This window comes from Sparus aurata, unplaced genomic scaffold (assembly GCF_900880675.1).
Source record: "Sparus aurata unplaced genomic scaffold, fSpaAur1.1, whole genome shotgun sequence".
Classification (NCBI taxonomy): domain Eukaryota; kingdom Metazoa; phylum Chordata; class Actinopteri; order Spariformes; family Sparidae; genus Sparus; species Sparus aurata.
Window position 1 is genome coordinate 1 of NW_022045242.1, and position 21703 is coordinate 21703.

At 49.9% G+C, this 21703-nt stretch overlaps 1 protein-coding gene across 1 annotated transcript; it reads left to right on the top strand.

Moving 5' to 3' along the window:
* Nucleotides 1-5450: 5450 nt before the first annotated feature.
* On the top strand, nt 5451-17566 carry LOC115578232 (FYVE, RhoGEF and PH domain-containing protein 1-like; the record flags this gene model as incomplete). Its single annotated transcript, XM_030411095.1, has 10 exons — nt 5451-5784; nt 8700-9002; nt 9085-9283; nt 9367-10111; nt 11588-11677; nt 11754-11902; nt 15787-15943; nt 16054-16192; nt 16602-16660; nt 17351-17566. Coding segments are annotated over exons 1-10 (2112 nt in total), but the record flags the coding sequence as incomplete, so codon positions are not given.
* Nucleotides 17567-21703: the final 4137 nt, after the last annotated feature.

The window sequence follows — 21703 nt, forward strand, 5'->3', positions numbered from 1 at the left end:
GAGCACTTTGCTCTTCTACATCAGCGGGCCGGCTGGTTCCGCCATCACTGACAGCAAACAAAGCTGCTCAGAGGAGTCGAGACTCTTCTGTGTTCTGGAGCCTCAGTGGAGGAACGAACTCCCGACCAACGTCAGGACAGCAGAGTCTCTCTCTGTCTGCAGCAAAACACTGAAGACTTCACCTGGACACAGAGCATGACTCCCTCCCAGAAAGAAAAATAATGTCTGCACTTGTATGTTCGTATCGTTGCACTTCAATCACAGCACGTACGCACTAAGATAATCTTTGATAAATAACAGTTATCATCCTCAGATGGCAGCTTGACAAATTGTTTCTTTATTTCGTTTTGCTCCATCGACGGTGATGTCGTGGTTTCTCTCTTGTGACAAAAAGATTTGGACCAAAGCGTCTGCTAAATGCTTCAAATGTGAATGTGAATGTGAATGTTTGGCTCAGTGGGTGGAGCAGCGTCCCATGTACAGAGGCTGTGTCCTCGCTGCAGCGGCCCCGGGTTCCAGTCCCGGCCCGGGGCCCTTTGCTGCCTGTCACCCCCCTCAGCCTGTTTCCTGTCACGTCTTCAGCTGTTCTGTCAATAAAGACAAAAAAAATAAAAATATATATAAAAAATATACTTAACCTAACCCTAACCCTACTTAAAAAAAAAAGTTAATATAAATGTATGTAACAGGCGTGATATGATTATATATGTATATTTATTATAAAAGATAAACCGTTAGTGAGCAGACTCAGCTGCTTCTGCCATAGCGCCGTTATTTTAGATCACACTACCTCGCTCAGCATGAGTCGCCCTCCTCTGCCTCTGATTGGCTCCATCATGCCCATTATGTAATGTGCAAGCGCAACTTTATCAAAGGTTGATCAGAGGCAAGATGTCTCACTCTGTAGCTAAAGTGGAGCGTTCAAGACACAGTGTGAAAAGAGAGGCTGCAGCGGCCGGACAGTTTGAATGCAACATATATTTAGCCATCAGTGAGACAGGAAATGACATCACAGCACCAAGAACTGTTGAGTGGAGGAACAGTCACCTTATACAGAAGAATAGTGTGTGTGTGTGTGTGTGTGTGTGTGTGTGTGTGTGTGTGTGTGTCTGTGTGTGTGTGTGCGCGTGTGTGTGTGTGTGTGTGTGTGTGTGTGCGCGTGTGTGTGTGTGTGTGTGTCATGGGAGAGAGCGAGGCAGGAAACCACAGGCGACGTGGCAGAGAGAGAGGGTCAGTTTGACTGTTCAGGTTTATTAAAGAGAAGAAAACAACAGACATTTATTCTGAAGAGTCAGTTCCTCCCATCGTGCTGCACCGCGTGTGTGTGTGTGTGTGTGTGTGTGCGTGTGTGTGTCAGAGAGCTGAAACATGTCAAATAAACACACAGAAAAGAGAAAAGTGACCTAGAGTCCATCAAACGATTTAAATTAAATACAATCATTAAAATGTAAAGACACGCTGAGAGTCGCCTACTGACTCTCCAGGCGGGTTTGTGATTTCCATCTGAAGCATCACTGACGTCACATTTCACGTCACGATGCACCGAAACATTTGTAAGAGAAGAGAAAAGCACCAGACGCACTGTGAAAGCCGTCTGTGTTCATAATGTTCTCCCGGGTCTTACGTTCAGATCAAAGCTGAGCTGATGGAAACCTGCGTCTGCTGCAGAGTCAGCTGACCCGGCTGTGATGGCAGAGTCACATTGCAAACAGAACCCTGATCTGAGCGGGTTTAAGTCACATTTTTTCCATCAAACTGAGACCGAGTATGAAAATAATGGTTGGCTCATATTTGAGCAGCAGCAGAAGAAACCAGGCTAGCTTAGCTTAGCATCAAGTCTGGACACATCTGCAGCTGATTGATGGACGTGATGACACAAACACAATCATGAGAGTCTCTGCTGGAACTACTTGTTGTTGAGCAGCAGTGGGCGGATGGATACGCTGCCGTGGTCCAGGACTGAAGTGGAGCGGGCCGGCCTGCAGCCAGCAGCTGTTAACAACCTGCATCATGTGTCAGCTCAGATATGAATGAAGAGCTGAAGCTTAAAATAGACTGAGAGTCATTCAGCTGCTCAGCAGGAACCAACAGAACACTGCAGAGGTTCTGTAGGGAACCCTGCACTGACACATACAGAACCAGACGCTGTGGTTTCTGCTGCCGAGTCTCCACGGCTCCTGTTGCTGGTTCTCACTGATGGTTCTGATGGTTCTGATGTTCTGCTTCAGTTTCTCTACATTCTGAAACTCGTTCTTGTGTGTGTTCACTTCCTGTCGGCTCAGTGTATCACAGCGTGCGCATCACTTCCTGTCTGCCTCGACGCCATCAGCTGTTCAATAAACATAAACACACCAAAATATAAATGTGTCTGTTCACACACACACACACACACACACACACACGTCCTGGGGGGATGGACCAGCGAGCTTGTCTCTGTGTAGGTCACTGGGTCACTCACTGTTGCTCTGGGGGAGGGGACTGTGTGTGTGTGTGTGTGTGTGTGTGTGTGAGGTCAGAGGTCAGCCTGTAGCTTTATCTCCTCCCCTGCCAGATGATGAGAACAGGGTGTGTTTGTTTTTCCTTCACTCATGTGTTGGAGTGTTCAGGTGCGTTTGTATTGATCCTCAGAGAGAGACAGCTGGGTGGAGTCTAACTGTCTCACAGCACTGACAGACCAGTAATCTGAGGGTGCGTTTGATTTGTTTCTCTGCAGTGCTGACTGTCCTCCCTCTACAGTAACTGGGTGTGTTTGATTCAAGGTTAGACCCTGATGACCCAGGGGTGTGTTTGTTTTGATCACCCTGTCTGTCTGTCTGTCTGTGTGTGTGTGTGTGTGTGTGTGTGTGTGTCTGTGTGTGTGTGTGTGTGTGTGTGTCTGTGTGTGTGTGTGTGTGTGTGTGTGTGTGTGTGTGTGTGTGCCTGCTCTGCAGCATCAGCAGCAGATGTGTTAGTTTGGGTTCATGTGGAGACCCAGCTGTGAGGCGGAGTTAGCTGTGAGGTGGAGTTAGCTGTGGGGTGGAGTTAGCTGTGAGGTGGAGTTAGCTGTGGGGTGGAGTTAGCTGTGAGGTGGAGTTAGCTGTGGGGTGGAGTTAGCTGTGGGGTGGAGTTAGCTGTGAGGTGGAGTTAGCTGTGGGGTGGAGTTAGCTGTGGGGTGGAGTTAGCTGTGAGGTGGAGTTAGCTGTGGGGTGGAGTTAGCTGTGGGGTGGAGTTAGCTGTGAGGTGGAGTTAGCTGTGGGGTGGAGTTAGCTGTGGGGTGGAGTTAGCTGTGAGGTGGAGTTAGCTGTGAGGTGGAGTTAACTGTGAGGTGGAGTTAGCTGTGAGGTGGAGTTAGCTGTGGGGTGGAGTTAGCTGTGGGGTGGAGTTAGCTGTGGGGTGGAGTTAGCTGTGAGGTGGAGTTAGCTGTGGGGTGGAGTTAGCTGTGAGGTGGAGTTAGCTGTGAGGTGGAGTTAGCTGTGGGGTGGAGTTAGCTGTGAGGTGGAGTTAGATCAACTTTGTGCTGCTGCCACCTTCTGATCATGAGCGCTTGTTTTGCTGCAGGGCTCCGCTCAGGTGCAACATGGCGGTGTACACTGTGTGTGTGTGTGATGATGTCAGACACGTGTGTTGTAGCATTAAGGCCCACACACACCGCCCAGACTCAAACCAACAGCCAGCTGCCTTTATCCCACCACTCTGTTGCCTCTTGTCTGACTCGTTCTGCAGAAAAGTGTCATTGAACGCACCGCTTCCACGTGCTGCCAGCTCCACAGCAGCGTGTACGAGATGCAATAAGCGGGTGGTGCTACATGAAAACAGGAAATGATGGAACGGAGTGCATTGAAAAACAAAGTGCACACAGTATTCTGCCCTCACACACACCACGCTGATTCACTAGCACACAACCAATCAGAATGGTCATACAGCTAGCACACGACCAATCAGAGAATCCAATGGCTCAGATGGCCGCGCTGCTCCGATAGCTCCGACGCAGCTGAACACACCGAACAGATTAGTTCCCGACCTCGTCCGAGTCTCCCCAAACACTTCAGACGTCCGACGGTTGGGCCGGTGTGTTCCTGCATTAACACAGCTCGTCTGTAGGCTGACAGGTTGGAGACGATCAGGCCCATCGTGTTGCCTACAGCCTGGTGCGGATCCCTTGGACCCAGGTACTGGCGTGTTGGACCCAGGTGCTGGCGTGTTGGACCCAGGTGCTGGCGTGTTGGACCCAGGTGCTGGTGTGTGGGACCCAGGTGCTGGTATGTTGGACCCAGGTGCTGGCGTGTTGGACCCAGGTGCTGGCGTGTTGGACCCAGGTGCTGGCGTGTTGGACCCAGGTGCTGGTGTGTGGGACCCAGGTGCTGGTGTGTGGGACCCAGGTGCTGGTATGTTGGACCCAGGTGCTGGCGTGTTGGACCCAGGTGCTGGCGTGTTGGACCCAGGTGCTGGCGTGTTGGACCCAGGTGCTGGTGTGTGGGACCCAGGTGCTGGCGTGTTGGACCCAGGTGCTGGTGTGTGGGACCCAGGTGCTGGTATGTTGGACCCAGGTGCTGGCGTGTTGGACCCAGGTGCTGGCGTGTTGGACCCAGGTGCTGGTGTGTTGGACCCAGGTGCTGGTATGTTGGACCCAGGTGCTGGCGTGTTGGACCCAGGTGCTGGCGTGTTGGACCCAGGTGCTGGTGTGTGGGACCCAGGTGCTGGTGTGTTGGACCCAGGTGCTGGTGTGTTGGACCCAGGTGCTGGCGTGTTGGACCCAGGTGCTGGCGTGTTGGACCCAGGTGCTGGTGTGTTGGACCCAGGTGCTGGTGTGTTGGACCCAGGTGCTGGCATGTTGGACCCAGGTGCTGGCGTGTTGGACCCAGGTGCTGGCGTGTTGGACCCAGGTGCTGGCGTGCAGCTGCAGCCCTGTGGGACACCAGTGTTCAGCCTGAGGGTGGAGGAGGTGTGGTTGGTCCAGTCTGCAGGTGTAGAGGGAGGTGACGGTGAACAACGGCCTCAGCCGGGTTCAGACAGAACCAGGTTCTGCCGGGATCAGTCTCAGGTTGATGTTTTTATGTTTGTGTGTTTCATGTCGCCTCGTCTCTGTTGGACCTGGTTCTGTCTCACACACACGTCTCGTTCAAACCAGGCTAAAACATGTCCGGCTGCAGGACTGTGGGACGTACACAGTTCTTTATCTAACGGGTCAGCAGTAACAGAACTGCAGGCCAGCCGGCACCAGTACCTGTAGGAACAGAACCGTGGACCCAGATTGTCATTATGATATTCTGATGAGCTGCTGCTGTTAATCTGGAGCCAATCAAACACTAATCCATCAATTTTGTGTGTGTGTGTGTGTGTGTGTTACATGTTACTGTCACTGCTCTTTACCCCCCCCTTTAAATGTGTTGTCAAGGAAACCAAAATGGAGAGAGAGAGAGAGAGAGAGAGAGAGAGAGAGAGAGAGAGAGAGAGAGAGGTTGGTGTACCCTCCCCCCCTCTCTGTGCCGCCGCCCGCCGCTCTCTCACCGGGCAGCGCCGTGCTTCACACCGAGCGGACTGACCCAGTTGTCGGCGCAGCAGCAGCCTGTCGGTCTGTCAGCCGCTCCGGACGGTCGGTCGGTGTGTGTGTGTGTGTGTGTGTCGGATGCGTTCCGCTGCGGTCCGGTCCGTGCCCGTGTGTGTGTGTGTGTGCGTGTGTGCGTGAGTGTGTGAGCCGTTAGTTCCTCGTGCTGTGGAGAGAGCCGCTCTCTCGCACCAACGTCTCTTTAATGACCGGATTTGTGTTTTGCTGCGCGATGTACATGGACAGAACCAGCCTGAGGGGTGAGTCCACATCTGCACCGCGCGCGACACATACCTGCTGCCGAGGACCGGCGCACCAGCACGCGCACACACGCACGCGAGGGCGCGCACTGCTGCAGCCCCCGCACAGCCCCGCATCTTATTTTTATTATTTGATGAGGAGGAATCATGTTATTGATGATATTGATGATGATGATGATGATGAAGGGGGGAGGACATACGCGCGTTCGCACAGGCTGTCGTGGACGCGCACACACTGACCGACATCTCGCCGCAGTGAATGTAGGCTAGTATGGCTGCATGATACTGCGTCTGCCAGATGTGTGTGTGTGTGTGTGTGTGTGTGTGTGTGTGTGTGTGTGTGAGAGACATTTTATTGGTTGACTCCTGATCGATTGATTTGAAGGTGGAGACTGATGTGGGGAACAGCAGGACGGAGGTGTCAGTGATTACTGTGTGTGTGTGTGTGTGTGTGTGTGTGTGTGTGTGTGTGTTGGTTTGATTCTGCAGACAGACGGACACACCCCCCCTACACACACACACACACACACACACACACACACACACACACACACACTCCTATTCACCCTGAAAATGCTGTCTATGCTGAAGGTGGAGTCTGTAATGGTGTTCTGCTCCACCTGTGTGTGTGTGTGTGTGTGTGTGTGTGTGTGTTTGTGTGTGTGTGTAGGACCCCTGTTGAGCTGTTGAGTCACATCACCGGTACCAGAACCTCCAGAACCTCCTCAGTGATGACTAGAACCCTCTAAAGCATAACTTGAACCGTTGCCCTAAAGGTAAATGTAAATGAACAGAACCCCAAAGCCTCCGGACTGACAGACCTCCTGTGGTTGCTGAAATGCCCTTCAGGGTGACGAGAACAACCTACAGGCATGTAGAACCTCCATAAGAACCTTAGAACCTGGTCAACATGTTAAAACCTCACTTGAAAACAGTAGAACCTCCTATAGATGTTCTATATAATGCACAGATGGATCACAAGCAGTTTTTATACCGGCAGCAAGCCGCCATTTGGTGTCTTTTTTGCAGCTAGGTCCATGGATTTAGACAGCAGGCGGTATATACTGGGGTTCTGTTCTGGTCCGCTGATTTTCCTCCTCGGAGGGAACACTTATTTCCACCTCCATTGCTGTAAATCCGAGGCGTCGATGTGCCGGCCTCTGCGTGAGGTGGCGGAGGTGTGGATGACCTGCACTGTTGTGTGACCCACAGCCGGGGAGTTTAAAACCAGGAAACAGCTGATCACAGCAGTCAGTCCATCACTTCATCCGCAGACATTAAGATGAACAACTGGACAGCCGCTGAGGTCCAGGAGATGCAGCGTCTCCTGGATCTCAGCAGCTGTCCAGTTGTCCGCTTGTTGTTGTAGCGGCAGGCTATGGCAGCCTTTACTTGGCTGCAGGTGTGCCACCTTTTCTAAAACAGGTGTTCAGTCACGACAAGAACCACCGAAATGTGCTGAAGATGTGGAACCACACAACAGACCCCAATAACCAGCCACAACTAGAACGTCCTGAGGGAGGAGCTGAACCACTTAAATAACCTCCAGGAGGTTCTCTTTTAATGGACCTGTAGAACCTCAGTGATGAGTAGAACCTTCTAAAGTATAACTGGAAACATTTACAGAACCTCCTGAATAAACCTCATGGACCACTCTGGCTGCTAGAAACGTCTTAAGGATCAGTTGAACAACCTAAAAGTCATGTAGAACCCCTGCAATGACTCATAGAACCTCATCGAGAAACACTAGAACCTCACAAAGCACCTCTAGAACCTCCTGTACGTCCAGTAGAACGACGTAGGGAAGTTAGTCTGTTTGATTTGAATATTCAGTAGAACTCTTACTTCTCACAAGAGTTCAGTCACCAACAGAACCTCTGCTGAAGAACATCTAGAACCTAGTGTTTTACCTCTAGAACCTCATGTGGGTATATTATATATATTATTAGATATTTGTTCTAACACTGTTTATATTCAGTGTGTGTGTGTGTGTGTGTGTGTGTGTGTGTGTGTGTGACCCGGGTGCTGCAGCAGACTGGATCTTTTAGGGGAACAGTCCATCATTTTTATAAATCCTTCTTGTCGGTGTTTCCAGGTTAGATCCATGCTGTGGTTAGCTTAGCTTAGCACAATGACTGGAAGCAGAGGGAAACTGTTAGCCTAACTCCATCCAAGCAGATAAACTACACCAACACGTGTGGAGTATATAACGGACCTGCAGCTCCGGTAGAAGTCAGGATGGAGGGAGATTCAGACCTCACTTACCACAAAGGAAGGTGTGTCCTGTTGGCACGGGAGGATTCTGGGTAATGTAGTTGTGACAGTGAAGCTGAACAACAGACAGAAGAATAAAAATCTGCTTAATGTAAAGTGTCAGTGTAACGAGACAGCTGATATTAATAGAGCTTTATATTTAGACTGCACACACACACACACACACACACACACACACACACACCATCTGCTTTAAATTAGCCTGTTGATGTTTTCCCATGACCTCGCCCTTCATGTTCACATCTGTACACACACACACACAAACACACACATACACACACACACACACACAGCTCCTGTTACTGTTATAATTTGTAGTAAATCTGTCGTATTGTTGTTAATCGTCACAGCAGGTTATTCAGAGAATATCTCTTGTTAAAGGAGCAGTATGAAGGATTTAGTGTCATAAATGAAATATAATCTTCATCACGATGTTTTAATTGTATTTAATCTGAAGCTACGACTCGTTGTGTTACATCTACAGAGGAAGTTCCTACAGGAGCCCAGAGCAGACAAACCACACACTGACTCTTCAGGGAGCTTTCAGTGTTTGTAGGGAGGCTGAGGCCCGAAAAAAGCTTTTATTTTAGCAGTTTGTGGGCGTGGCCTCATGTCATGTGATCTGACCTGCCCCCCTTCAGGTCCCGCCTCCTCCTCCAGTCCCAGCTTGCTGACTAAGAGTCTCTCTCTGGAGCCGTCCTGCTCGCCGTGCGGCCACCAGGGGGCGCCGGACGCCGATGCTCCCCAGCAGATGAGCTCTGATCCAGGGCCCAGCTCCTCCTCTGGCCCCGCCTCCCTGGAGGGAGGGCCGGAGCTAACGGCGTGCTGCGGCTCAGCTAACGGACTGCTGCTGGTCAACGATACGGGGCCGCCGGAGCTGCCAGCTGCAACAGTAACAACACAGAGCAAGAGCAGACCACCGCTGCCTGGCCCCAAGCCTCAGGGTAAAACTTTATTTACATTTGAATGTTGACATTAACCTGATAATCTAGGACATTAACGAGTTCATCATCCCGTCCTCCACAGTTCCCCCGAAGCCCCCCCACCTCCAGCAACAGGCGGGGGTGTTAAGGCCACGCCCCCGGGCTCCAGATAAGCCCCTCCCCCCTCCTCCACCCTGTAGGCCCCTCCCGGCGGACCCCAGAGGGGCCCGGACGCCGCCCATACATGACGATGGCACGGCCTCCCCCACCTGTGTCCTGACGCTGATCGAGAAGTTTGAGCGGTGAGTTGTGATTGGTCGAAGCAGGACTGATGTCATAAATAAAGGTTCATTTGTTTATTTGTTGTTTGTTTGTGTTTGTGCAGTGAGCAGATCATCGTGGTCCCTGACATCACCGGGGGGGCTCTGTGTCCCCGGCTCCCTGAACCCGCCTCCAGCTCCTCCCGACCTTCATCACCACCATCATCATCATCATCTTTCGCCCCTCCCCCTTCTGATGACGAGCCGCCCTCTGAGCTCAAAGGTCATGATGACATCACACAGAGGAATGAAGGGGAGGAGGGTGCCGGTGACTTGCCTGATGAAGATGATGATGATGATGATGATGAAGAGCTGGTGGCGGTATGTTGTGACGACATCCATCAAAAGCGCCTTTCCATGGAGTCGGGTTACAGCGCCTCAGAGAAACACCTGGAGGATGATGTGGTTGCCGTGGAGATGAGGGAGCCACAGCAGCAACAGCCGCAGCAACAGCTAGACCAATCAGAGCTCCCCTCTGAGCGTCTGTCCCTCCCCTCCTCGCAGACAGATGGGAAGCTGGCCAATCGGGACAGCGGCATCGACAGCATCAGCTCTCCATCGCACAGCGAGGAGCTCTGCTTCGCTGGCGTGGATGACGGGGGTGTGGTCTACTCCTGCAGCCCCGCCCTCCTGCCCCGCCTCTCCAGCTCGTCCTCGTACGCGGGGGAGGGGGGAGAGGGGGAGGCGAGGGGTGGAGCCAGGAGGAGGAGGGGGTTCTCTGAGGAGGGAGACAGCGACCTGGAGGAAGAGGAGGCGGAGCTTACACTCGTGCTGCCCCCGCCAAAGACTGACAGACAGGACTCCACTGAGGTGAGACAGGAAGAGAGAGAGCGACGGGCACAACCAGAACACAACCAGAACACAATAGAACACAACCAGAACACACTAGAACACAACCAGAACACAACCAGAACACAACCAGAACACAATGGAACACAACCAGAACACAACCAGAACACAATAAAACACAATAGAACACAACCAGAACACAACCAGAACACAATAAAACACAATAAAACACAATAGAACACAACCAGAACACAATAAAACACAATAAAACACAATAGAACACAACCAGAACACAATAAAACACAATAGAACACAACCAGAACACAATAGAACACAACCAGAACACAACCAGAACACAACCAGAACACAATAAAACACAATAAAACACAATAGAACACAACCAGAACACAATAGAACACAACCAGAACACAACCAGAACACAACCAGAACACAATAGAACACAACCAGAACACAACCAGAACACAATAAAACACAATAAAACACAATAGAACACAACCAGAACACAATGGAACACAACCAGAACACAACCAGAACACAACCAGAACACAATAAAACACAATAAAACACAATAGAACACAACCAGAACACAATAAAACACAATAAAACACAATAGAACACAACCAGAACACAATAAAACACAATAGAACACAACCAGAACACAATAGAACACAACCAGAACACAACCAGAACACAACCAGAACACAATAAAACACAATAAAACACAATAGAACACAACCAGAACACAATAGAACACAACCAGAACACAACCAGAACACAATAGAACACAACCAGAACACAACCAGAACACAACCAGAACACAATAGAACACAATAGAACACAACCAGAACACAACCAGAACACAACCAGAACACAATAGAACACAATAGAACACAACCAGAACACAACCAGAACACAACCAGAACACAATAAAACACAATAAAACACAATAGAACACAACCAGAACACAACCAGAACACAACCAGAACACAACGCCACCTACAGGAGGGAGGTCACATTACCGAGCATGTAGAAACATTTTGGGGGCGTCCCATGTACAATCCCGGGTCGAGTCCCGGGTCGAGTCCCGGGTCGAGTCCCGGGTCGAGTCCTGGAACGAGTCCTGGGCCCTTTACTGCGTGTCACCCCCCCCATCCTGTTTCCTGTCGTCTCTTATGAATGATAAATAAATAAATGATAAAAAAAGAAAAGAGAGTCAATCACTGATAATGATCAATAAGTCAACAGATAAGCTGCCACCAGTGATATCACCCAGTAAAATGCATTGTGGGTAATGTAGGTGGCAGGTTGAACAGGAAGGAGAATGTGTTGAATAAAAACATTAAGCAGCTGTTAACATTCACTGATGCTGGACTCTCTCTCTCTGTCTCTGTCTGTCTGTCTGTCTGTCTGTCTGTCTGTCTGTCTGTCTGTCCCTCTGTCTCGGTCTGTCTGTCTGTCTCTCTCTCTGTCTCTCAGCTGTCGGTCCAGCAGAGGGTCTTCAACATTGCCAATGAGCTGCTGCACACAGAGACCGCCTACGTCTCCAAGCTCCACCTCCTGGACCAGGTGAGCCTCATGGTGTGACATCATGGAGACGTGTCAGAGTGTACCTGCAGGACTCACCTCCTCTCTCCTCCTGCAGGTGTTCTGTGCTCGACTCCTGGAGGAGGCTCGCTCTCGTTCGTCCTTCCCCTGTGACGTGGTCCAGGGGATCTTCTCCAACATCTGCTCCATCTACTGTTTCCACCAGCAGTTCCTCCTGCCAGCCCTGCAGAAACGCATGGAGGAGTGGTGAGCACCTCCTCTCCTCTCCTCCTCTCCTCTCCTCTCCTCTCCTCTCCTCTCCTCCTCTCCTCTCCTCTCCTCTCCTCTCCTCCTCTCCTCTCCTCTCCTTTTTTGGGTGGTTTTCCGTCTATCCGGCAGGAAGTGAGGATAGTCCCGCCTCGTCGGTGTGGAGGAGGTTCTGCTGGCTGCAGGTGAGCAGGTGGGACACGACCAGCTCTGCTTTGCATCGTGGATGAACAAAGCAGTGGTTGTGTTCGTTAAAGATGAGCCACTTGTTCATCAGCAGGTTCAAAGTGGAGTGTTTGTCAGAGATTAGTTTGTGCAGGTGTCCCCGCCGTCCGCTCCCTCATCACGGATCACCGTATCCGGTGTCCCGCCGTTCATTCCCAACGAGCTGTTGCAGAACGAGCTGCGGAGGTACGGGAAGTTTGCCAGCAGCTTCAAAACAGTGAGTTTGAGGTGTAAGGACCCCAAACTGAAACCTGTCCAGTCTCTGAGGCGGCAGGTGTTCATGTTCCTGGACTCCTGGAGGTGTCCTTCAGGGTGAAACACGGTGACGGCTCTTACATGTTGTACGCAGCTCAGGACAGATGAAGTGATTTGAACATGGAGATGTGGGTCAGCAGGCGGCAGCTCACGGCCGTGATGCTGCGGGGGGCACAGATCAGGCCGAGGCGGCAGCTACTGCTGCGGCTCCTGCGGGCTCCGCTGCTGCTGATGGTGGCGGTGCCGAGCCCGCTGCTGCTGATGGCGCCGGGCCCGCAGCCAGTGGCAGCGCTGCTAGTGGTGTCGTGGCCGGGGGCCCTGCGGCCCGGCCCAGCGGACTCGAAGCCAGTGACGATGACGCTGTTGTGTGCCCGGCCGGTGCTACTGGTGCACAGTCTAAAGATAATGAAGTAGGCAGAGAGGAAGAGAGGCAGCCGGCTGATGTGGCTGCAGAAAACCTGAGCAGCTCTCAGTGTGCAGCTGCTGAAGCTCAGGTACAACAGGCTGAGTCCACAGGTGTTACAGACACACAACAGTGAGATCAGAAGAACTGGGTGTGTTCGCAGCAGGTGTCAGTCTGACTCTCAGTCAGACTCCATGTCTGTAGGTGAAACTTCCAGGACCACAGATCTCTACTCTCTGGAGGAAACCGTTAAAAAGTCTGTCAGAGTGAGTGATTACTTCAGTGACACTGATACGTTCATCAGATCTGTTGATGTCCTGAAGAGATTAGTAGGTTTTGACCTTTTGGATGAAAAGAAACACTTTCGCCTCAAAAAGCATTTAACAACTTTGTAAAGCAACAAAAAGCAAAAGTGTCAGAAGAAGGACCAGAAAGTGAGGCGATCATGAGTCACATGCTGGGTTTCTCTCTTCACGGGTCTCTGAGAACTCCCGTCTCTTTCTTCTTTCAAACCTCGTCATGCAGAGTCTTAGAATAGGCTCTCTAACATCAACGGGGGGAGAGACAGACAAAGGAGGCTCTGATATCTCAAGCTTCCCCTTCAACAAGTACAGATGTGTTGTTCCTGCAGGAGACACATTCAGATCAATCAGATGAAGTAGACTGGAGCTTATGGTGGCAGCGTCCATGTGTCCTCAGTCATGGCACGAACTTCAGTGCAGGAGTAGCTGTCATGTTTAAAACAACAGCTAGTGCACTGAAGTGGTGAAGGGCCGTCTGCTCATTGTACAGGCAGAAATACACACCAGTGTGTTCTGCTCTGTCAGTGTTTGTGCTCCAAATCACGGAGCAGAAAGGGAAAGTTTCTTCAACCTGATGAAAAATAAGAAACTACCATCAGGAATTTGATCTGCACATTAGACTTCACTGTAGACAGGACGAGTGAGGAACCTCATCCTCAGTCAGCTCAAAGCCTCAATAACATCATCACACATCTGGATCTGTTGGACACACGGAGGGTGAAACATCCACAGTCCAGCAGAACACATGTGAGGGTCAGTGCTGCACAAACCTGAGCTCCAGACTGACTCACTGCCACATAAACCCAGGTGTCTTCACTGACCACCACTTTGTTAACTAACACTGGAACATCTGGCCAGGTGGAAGGGTTCAGTCCTACTGGCTCTTTAACAACACGCTCCTGCAGGACACCACATTTTGCCAACACGTTCAATCTCTGTGGCAAACGTTGAAGCTTCAGAAAGTAAAGTTCAGTTCTCTGAAGCTGTGGTGGGAGGTGGGTCAGCAGTCCACCTCCCATTCAACTGCTGAGATCAAAGCAACAGTTCAGGAACTCGAAGTGAGCCTGAAGAGCGTGGAAGACTCAGATCCAAATAAAGGTCATCTGCTACAAGAGAAGAGGTTGGTGTTGAGCTCCTCCCTGCAGGAGAGAGTGAAGAGGGTTCTGGTAAGGTCTCGTTCCCTTCAGCTGAAGGACGTGGATGCCCCGACCTCTTCCTTCTTCAACCTGCAGAGGTCGGTGGCACAGAGGGAACACATGACCTGCCTTGAGCTGCCAGGAGGCAGAGACCACCAGTCCAGATGAGATGAGGAGCCACGCAGTGCACTTCTATACCAATCTCTTTGGGGAAGAGACATGCAGCTCCCGGAGGAGCTTCCACAGCTCAGTGAGGGAGAGAAAGCTGCTCTGGACTTTGAGCTGACTCTGGAGGAACTAACGGTTGCTGTCGACCAGATGGCATCGGGACGGGCACCGGCTATTACAGGCTTTCCACTGACTATTACAGGCTTCTGTAATATCCTTGGACCTGACCTGCACAGTGTTCTGTTGGACTGTTTCAGAACAGGATCTCTTCCTGTTTCCTGTCAGCGTGCAGTGCTTTCCCTGCTGCCAAAGAAAGGAGACCTGGCCTAAAGAACTGGAGGCCTGTGGCCTCCTTTGTACAGACTACAAGGTGTTTTCCTTATCAAACAGACTCAAGGACATCCTGGAGATAATTGTACATCCTGATCAGACTTACTGTATTCCTGATAGGACTGGACAACATTTTCCTCATTCGTGATGTAATTGACGTGTATGAATGTGATAATGTCAGTGTTGGTATCGTCTCTGAGGACCAGGAGAAAGTGTTTGACAGGTCGGATCACTCTTATTTGTTTTCTGCACTGAAGGTGTTTGGTATTGGTGATGGTTTTCTGTCTTGGGTGAGTTTGCTGTACAGGGATGCACAGTGTATGCTGAAGGCGGGCTGAGTGTAAAGCGTGGGATCAGACGGGGTCGTCTAGCCATCGAACCCTTCCTGTGCAGACTGAGAGATGGACTCGGTGGTCTCTCACTGACCGGCACGTTCAAGCCTGAGGTTTTCCTACCGGTGGAGGATTGTGCACGGTGCTACAGACAGATACAGAGTGCACCCTGATCCTGAGCTGGGGAGGGACGTATTCTCTGTTCACAGAACATTTATTTGTTCCGTGTCCTCATCTGGACATTTTGTTTCATTTGTTAAAAACCTGGTTTTGGGGTCTTGAAGAAGTTGTTCTCTTTTTTGTTTATTTTTGGCCCAAAATACTGTTTGAGGAAGAAGTCTGTCCACACACTGATCAACTTTATATCTGGCTCTGCAAAGCTGGCCATCTGGCTGACCTGCAGAAACCAAGTGCTAACAGTGAGCAGTGTGAGCCGCTGTCGGTTCTGAGAGGACTGCTGAAGGCCCGACTGCAGCTGGAACATGCCTACTGTACACTGATGGAGACTCTGCAGGTTCTCAAACATATGTTGCCTATTGGGGAGGTTTTGTGCTCTGTGGGGAGGACGGGGAGCTGGATATACATCTCTGAAACTCTCTTTGTGTTGTTGTTGTTGTCGTCCTGAAGCAAGTGAATGAGTGATTGTGTTTGCTTCTTGAAGAGGCTCAATAAAGGAACCAGAAACCTGTCCTCTCCTCCTCCACCTGTCTCTGACTTCTTCTCTGTGTCTCAGGGACTTGAACCCGCGGATCGGGGACATCCTTCAGAAGCTCGCTCCGTTCTTGAAGATGTACGGTGAATATGTGAAGAACTTTGACCGGGCCATGGAGCTGGTGAACACCTGGATGGAGAGGTCGGCCCAGTTCAAGACCATCGTCCAGGAGATCCAGGTGACCTTTGTCCTGTGGCTGTGTGTGTGTGTGTTCATGTGTGTCTGTGTGTGTGTGTTCATGTATGTTCATGTGTGTGTGTGTGTGTGTGTGTGTGTGTGTGTGCGCAGAGAGAGGAGCGCTGTGGGAACTTGACTCTGCAGCATCACATGTTGGAGCCTGTTCAGAGGATTCCTCGCTACGAGCTGCTGCTCAAAGATTATCTCCACCGCCTGCCGGAGGACGCGCCCGACTACAGGGACGCCCAGAGTACGCACAACACACACACACACACACACACACACACACACACACACACACACACTTGACCTGCTCTGTATGAGAAAATGCATAAACGCTGTGAAACTGTCTAATTCTGTCAAAGGTTTTAATGAAGTAATGAGAATGATTTAATGTAGTGAGAATGTTGTTGGTATAAAATGGAGGATTGTGAGTGTGCAGCTTCTTCTTCTTCTTCTCTTGTTTTGGCTGACACATATCACCATGTGCTGACGGACCCTCAGTCCTGGTCCTGGTCCTCTGGGACCCTGTTCTGCATGTTTTAGATGTTTCCCTGCTCCAACACACCTGTTTCAAATCATCAGCTCACTGACACAGAAACAGTCGGCTGCTCTCTGCTGGGCTGTTGGCTTCATGTGTCCAACATGTCTCTCTGCAGAGTCTCTGGAGCTGATCGCCACGGCAGCAGAACACTCCAACGCTGCCATCAGGAAGATGGTGAGACCCACACACACACACTCACACACACACACACACACACACACACACACACACACTCACACACACAAACACACTCACACACACAACATCAAACGCTGTCAGTGTGTCATTAAGCTTCTCTCCATCTTTAATTAATCGCATTATGTGTGTGAAGTGCTGAGTCATGTTTCTCCTCCTCAGACTCGTTTTACTGGAGTTAAAATGACTCAGATGTGTTGTAGCCAATCAGAGCGCAGTAATAAAGCAGGACACCGTCAGTGTTTCTCTCAGGAAGTGAAATGTTCCGTGTTGTTGGTAGTTTTCTTCTGAGGGAACCGATCCAGTTTGTCTTTGTGACCTGGTACCAACAGTACCAGCTGTGAGCAGCAGGGGGCAGCAAACCTGCAGGCTCCTGAACGATAAACAACAAGAGTCCAGATGTGCTGAGACTCAGAGGAGGGACGGTAGTTTGCAGTGACCTGGTCCACTGTGACCCGGGACCTGGTCCACTGTGACCCGGGACCTGGTCCACTGTGACCCGGGACTCAGAGGGACTGGTGTCTCTTGGGGGGGCGGAGGTCTCAGAATAGTGTTAAAACTTTATCTTTCATTTAATTTTAATGATGAAACTGATTGAAGATGATCAGACAGGTGATCGTGTGTGTGTCTGTGTGTGTGTGCGTGTGTGTGTGTGTGTGTGTGCTTCAGGAGAGGATGAGGAAGCTGTTGAAGGTGTACGAGTTGTTGGGAGGAGAAGAAGACATCGTTAACCCGACAAACGAGCTCATTAAAGAAGGACACATCCTCAAACTGTCCAACAAGAACGGGACCACACAGGACAGATACCTCATACTGGTACTCTACTGTCTCTACTGTCTGTCTCTACTGTCTGTCTCTACTGTCTCTACTGTCTGTCTCTACTGTCTGTCTCTACTGTCTCTACTGTCTGTCTCTACTGTCTGTCTCTACTGTCTCTACTGTCTGTCTCTACTGTCTGTCTCTACTGACTCTACTGTCTGTCTCTACTGACTCTACTGTCTCTACTGTCTGTCTCTACTGACTCTACTGTCTGTCTCTACTGACTCTACTGTCTGTCTCTACTGACTCTACTGTCTCTACTGTCTGTCTCTACTGTCTGTCTCTACTGACTGTCTCTACTGTCTGTCACTACTGACTCTACTGTCTGTCTCTACTGACTCTACTGTCTGTCTCTACTGTCTGTCTCTACTGTCTCTCTCTACTGTCTCTCTCTACTGACTCTACTGTCTGTCTCTACTGTCTGTCTCTACTGTCTCTACTGTCTGTCTCTACTGTCTGTCCCTACTGTCTGTCTCTAATGTCTGTCTCTACTGTCTGTCTCTACTGTCTCTACTGTCTGTCTCTACTGTCTATCTCTACTGTCTGTCTCTACTGTCTCTACTGTCTGTCTCTACTGTCTGTCTCTACTGTCTGTCTCTACTGACTCTACTGTCTCTACTGTCTGTCTCTACTGTCTCTACTGTCTCTACTGTCTGTCTCTACTGTCTGTCTCTACTGTCTCTACTGTCTGTCTCTACTGTCTGTCTCTACTGTCTGTCTCTACTGTCTGTCTCTATTGTCTCTACTGTCTGTCTCTACTGTCTGTCTCTACTGTCTGTCTCTACTGACTCTACTGTCTCTACTGTCTGTCTCTACTGTCTCTACTGTCTGTCTCTACTGTCTGTCTCTACTGTCTCTACTGTCTGTCTCTACTGTCTGTCGCTACTGACTCTACTGTCTGTCTCTACTGTCTGTCTCTACTGACTCTACTGTCTGTCTCTACTGTCTGTCTCTACTGTCTCTACTGTCTGTCTCTACTGACTCTACTGTCTCTACTGTCTCTACTGTCTGTCTCTACTGTCTGTCTCTACTGTCTCTCTCTACTGTCTCTCTCTACTGACTCTACTGTCTGTCTCTACTGTCTGTCTCTACTGTCTCTACTGTCTGTCTCTACTGTCTCTCTCTACTGTCTGTCTCTACTGTCTCTACTGTCTGTCTCTACTGTCTGTCTCTACTGTCTCTACTGTCTGTCTCTACTGTCTCTCTCTACTGTCTGTCTCTACTGTCTCTACTGTCTGTCTCTACTGTCTGTCTCTACTGTCTGTCTCTACTGACTCTACTGTCTCTACTGTCTGTCTCTACTGTCTCTACTGTCTCTACTGTCTGTCTCTACTGTCTGTCTCTACTGTCTCTACTGTCTGTCTCTACTGTCTGTCTCTACTGTCTCTCTCTACTGTCTGTCTCTACTGTCTCTACTGTCTGTCTCTACTGTCTGTCTCTACTGACTCTACTGTCTCTACTGTCTGTCTCTACTGTCTCTACTGTCTGTCTCTACTGTCTGTCTCTACTGTCTCTACTGTCTGTCTCTACTGTCTGTCGCTACTGACTCTACTGTCTGTCTCTACTGTCTGTCTCTACTGACTCTACTGTCTGTCTCTACTGTCTGTCTCTACTGTCTCTACTGTCTGTCTCTACTGACTCTACTGTCTCTACTGTCTCTACTGTCTGTCTCTACTGTCTGTCTCTACTGTCTCTACTGTCTGTCTCTACTGTCTGTCTCTACTGTCTCTCTCTACTGTCTGTCTCTACTGTCTCTACTGTCTGTCTCTACTGTCTGTCTCTACTGTCTGTCTCTACTGACTCTACTGTCTCTACTGTCTGTCTCTACTGTCTCTACTGTCTGTCTCTACTGTCTGTCTCTACTGTCTCTACTGTCTGTCTCTACTGTCTGTCTCTACTGACTCTACTGTCTGTCTCTACTGACTCTACTGTCTCTACTGTCTGTCTCTACTGTCTGTCTCTACTGACTGTCTCTACTGTCTGTCGCTACTGACTCTACTGTCTGTCTCTACTGTCTGTCTCTACTGACTCTACTGTCTGTCTCTACTGTCTGTCTCTACTGTCTCTCTCTACTGTCTCTCTCTACTGACTCTACTGTCTGTCTCTACTGTCTGTCTCTACTGTCTGTCTCTACTGTCTGTCTCTACTGTCTCTACTGTCTGTCTCTACTGTCTGTCTCTACTGTCTCTCTCTACTGTCTCTCTCTACTGTCTGTCTCTACTGTCTGTCTCTACTGTCTGTCTCTACTGTCTGTCTCTACCGTCTGTCTCTACTGTCTGTCTCTACCGTCTGTCTCTACTGTCTGTCTCTAATGTCTGTCTCTACTGTCTGTCTCTACTGTCTCTACTGTCCCTACTGTCTGTCTCTACTGTCCCTACTGTCTGTCTCTACTGTCTGTCTGTACTGTCTGTCTCTACTGTCTGTCTCTACTGACTCTACTGTCTCTACTGACTCTACTGTCTGACTCTACTGTCTCTACTGTCTGTCTCTACTGTCTGTCTCTACTGACTCTACTGTCTCTACTGTCTGTCTCTACTGTCTGTCTCTACTGTCTGATGTACTGACTCTACTGTCTGTCTCTACTGTCTGTCTTTACTGTCTCTACTGTCTGTCTCTACTGTCTCTACTGTCTGTCGCTACTGACTCTACTGTCTGTCTCTACTGACTCTACTGTCTGTCTCTACTGTCTGTCTCTACTGTCTCCACTGTCTGTCTCTACTGTCTGTCTCTACTGACTCTACTGTCTGACTCTACTGTCTCTACTGTCTGTCTCTACTGTCTGTCTCTACTGACTCTACTGTCTCTTCTGTCTGTCTCTACTGTCTGTCTCTACTGTCTCTACTGTCTCTCTCTACTGTCTGTCTCTACTGTCTGTCTCTACTGACTCTACTGTCTGACTCTACTGTCTCTACTGTCTGTCTCTACTGACTCTACTGTCTGTCTCTACTGTCTGTCTCTACTGTCTGTCGCTACTGACTCTACTGTCTGTCTCTACTGTCTGTCTCTACTGTCTCTACTGTCTGTCTCTACTGCCTGTCTCTACTGTCTGTCTCTACTGTCTGACTCTACTGCCTGTCTCTACTGTCTGTCTCTACTGTCTGTCTCTACCGTCTGTCTGTACTGTCTGTCTCTACTGTCTCTACTGTCCCTACTGTCTGTCTCTACTGTCTGTCTCTACTGTCTGACTCTACTGCCTGTCTCTACTGTCTGTCTCTACTGTCTGACTCTACTGCCTGTCTCTACTGTCTGTCTCTACCGTCTGTCTCTACTGTCTGTCTCTAATGTCTGTCTCTACTGTCTGTCTCTACTGTCTGTCGCTACTGACTCTACTGTCTGTCTCTACTGTCTGACTCTACTGCCTGTCTCTACTGTCTGTCTCTACTGTCTGTCTCTACTGTCTGTCTCTACCGTCTGTCTCTACTGTCTGTCTCTAATGTCTGTCTCTACTGTCTGTCTCTACTGTCTCTACTGTCCCTACTGTCTGTCTGTACTGTCTGTCTCTACTGTCTCTACTGTCCCTACTGTCTGTCTCTACTGTCTGACTCTACTGCCTGTCTCTACTGTCTGTCTCTACTGTCTGACTCTACTGCCTGTCTCTACTGTCTGTCTCTACTGTCTGTCTCTACCGTCTGTCTCTACTGTCTGTCTCTACTGTCTCTACTGTCCCTACTGTCTGTCTCTACTGTCTGTCTGTACTGTCTGTCTCTACTGTCTCTACTGTCCCTACTGTCTGTCTCTACTGTCTGTCTCTACTGTCTCTACTGTCTCTCTCTACTGTCTGTCTCTACTGACTCTACTGTCTCTCTCTACTGTCTGTCTCTACTGTCTCTACTGTCTGTCTCTACTGTCTGTCTCTACTGTCTGTCTCTACTGTCTGTCGCTACTGACTCTACTGTCTGTCTCTACTGTCTGTCTCTACTGTCTCTACTGTCTGTCTCTACTGTCTCTACTGTCCCTTCCGTCTGTCTCTACTGTCTGTCTCTACTGTCTCTACTGTCTGTCTCTACTGTCTCTGCTGTCTGTCTCTACTGTCTCTACTGTCTGTCTCTACTGTCTGTCTCTACTGTCCCTACTGTCTGTCTCTACTGTCTCTACTGTCTGTCTCTACTGTCTGTCTCTACTGTCCCTACTGTCTGTCTCTACTGTCTCTACTGTCTGTCTCTACTGTCTCTGCTGTCTGTCTCTACTGTCTCTACTGTCTGT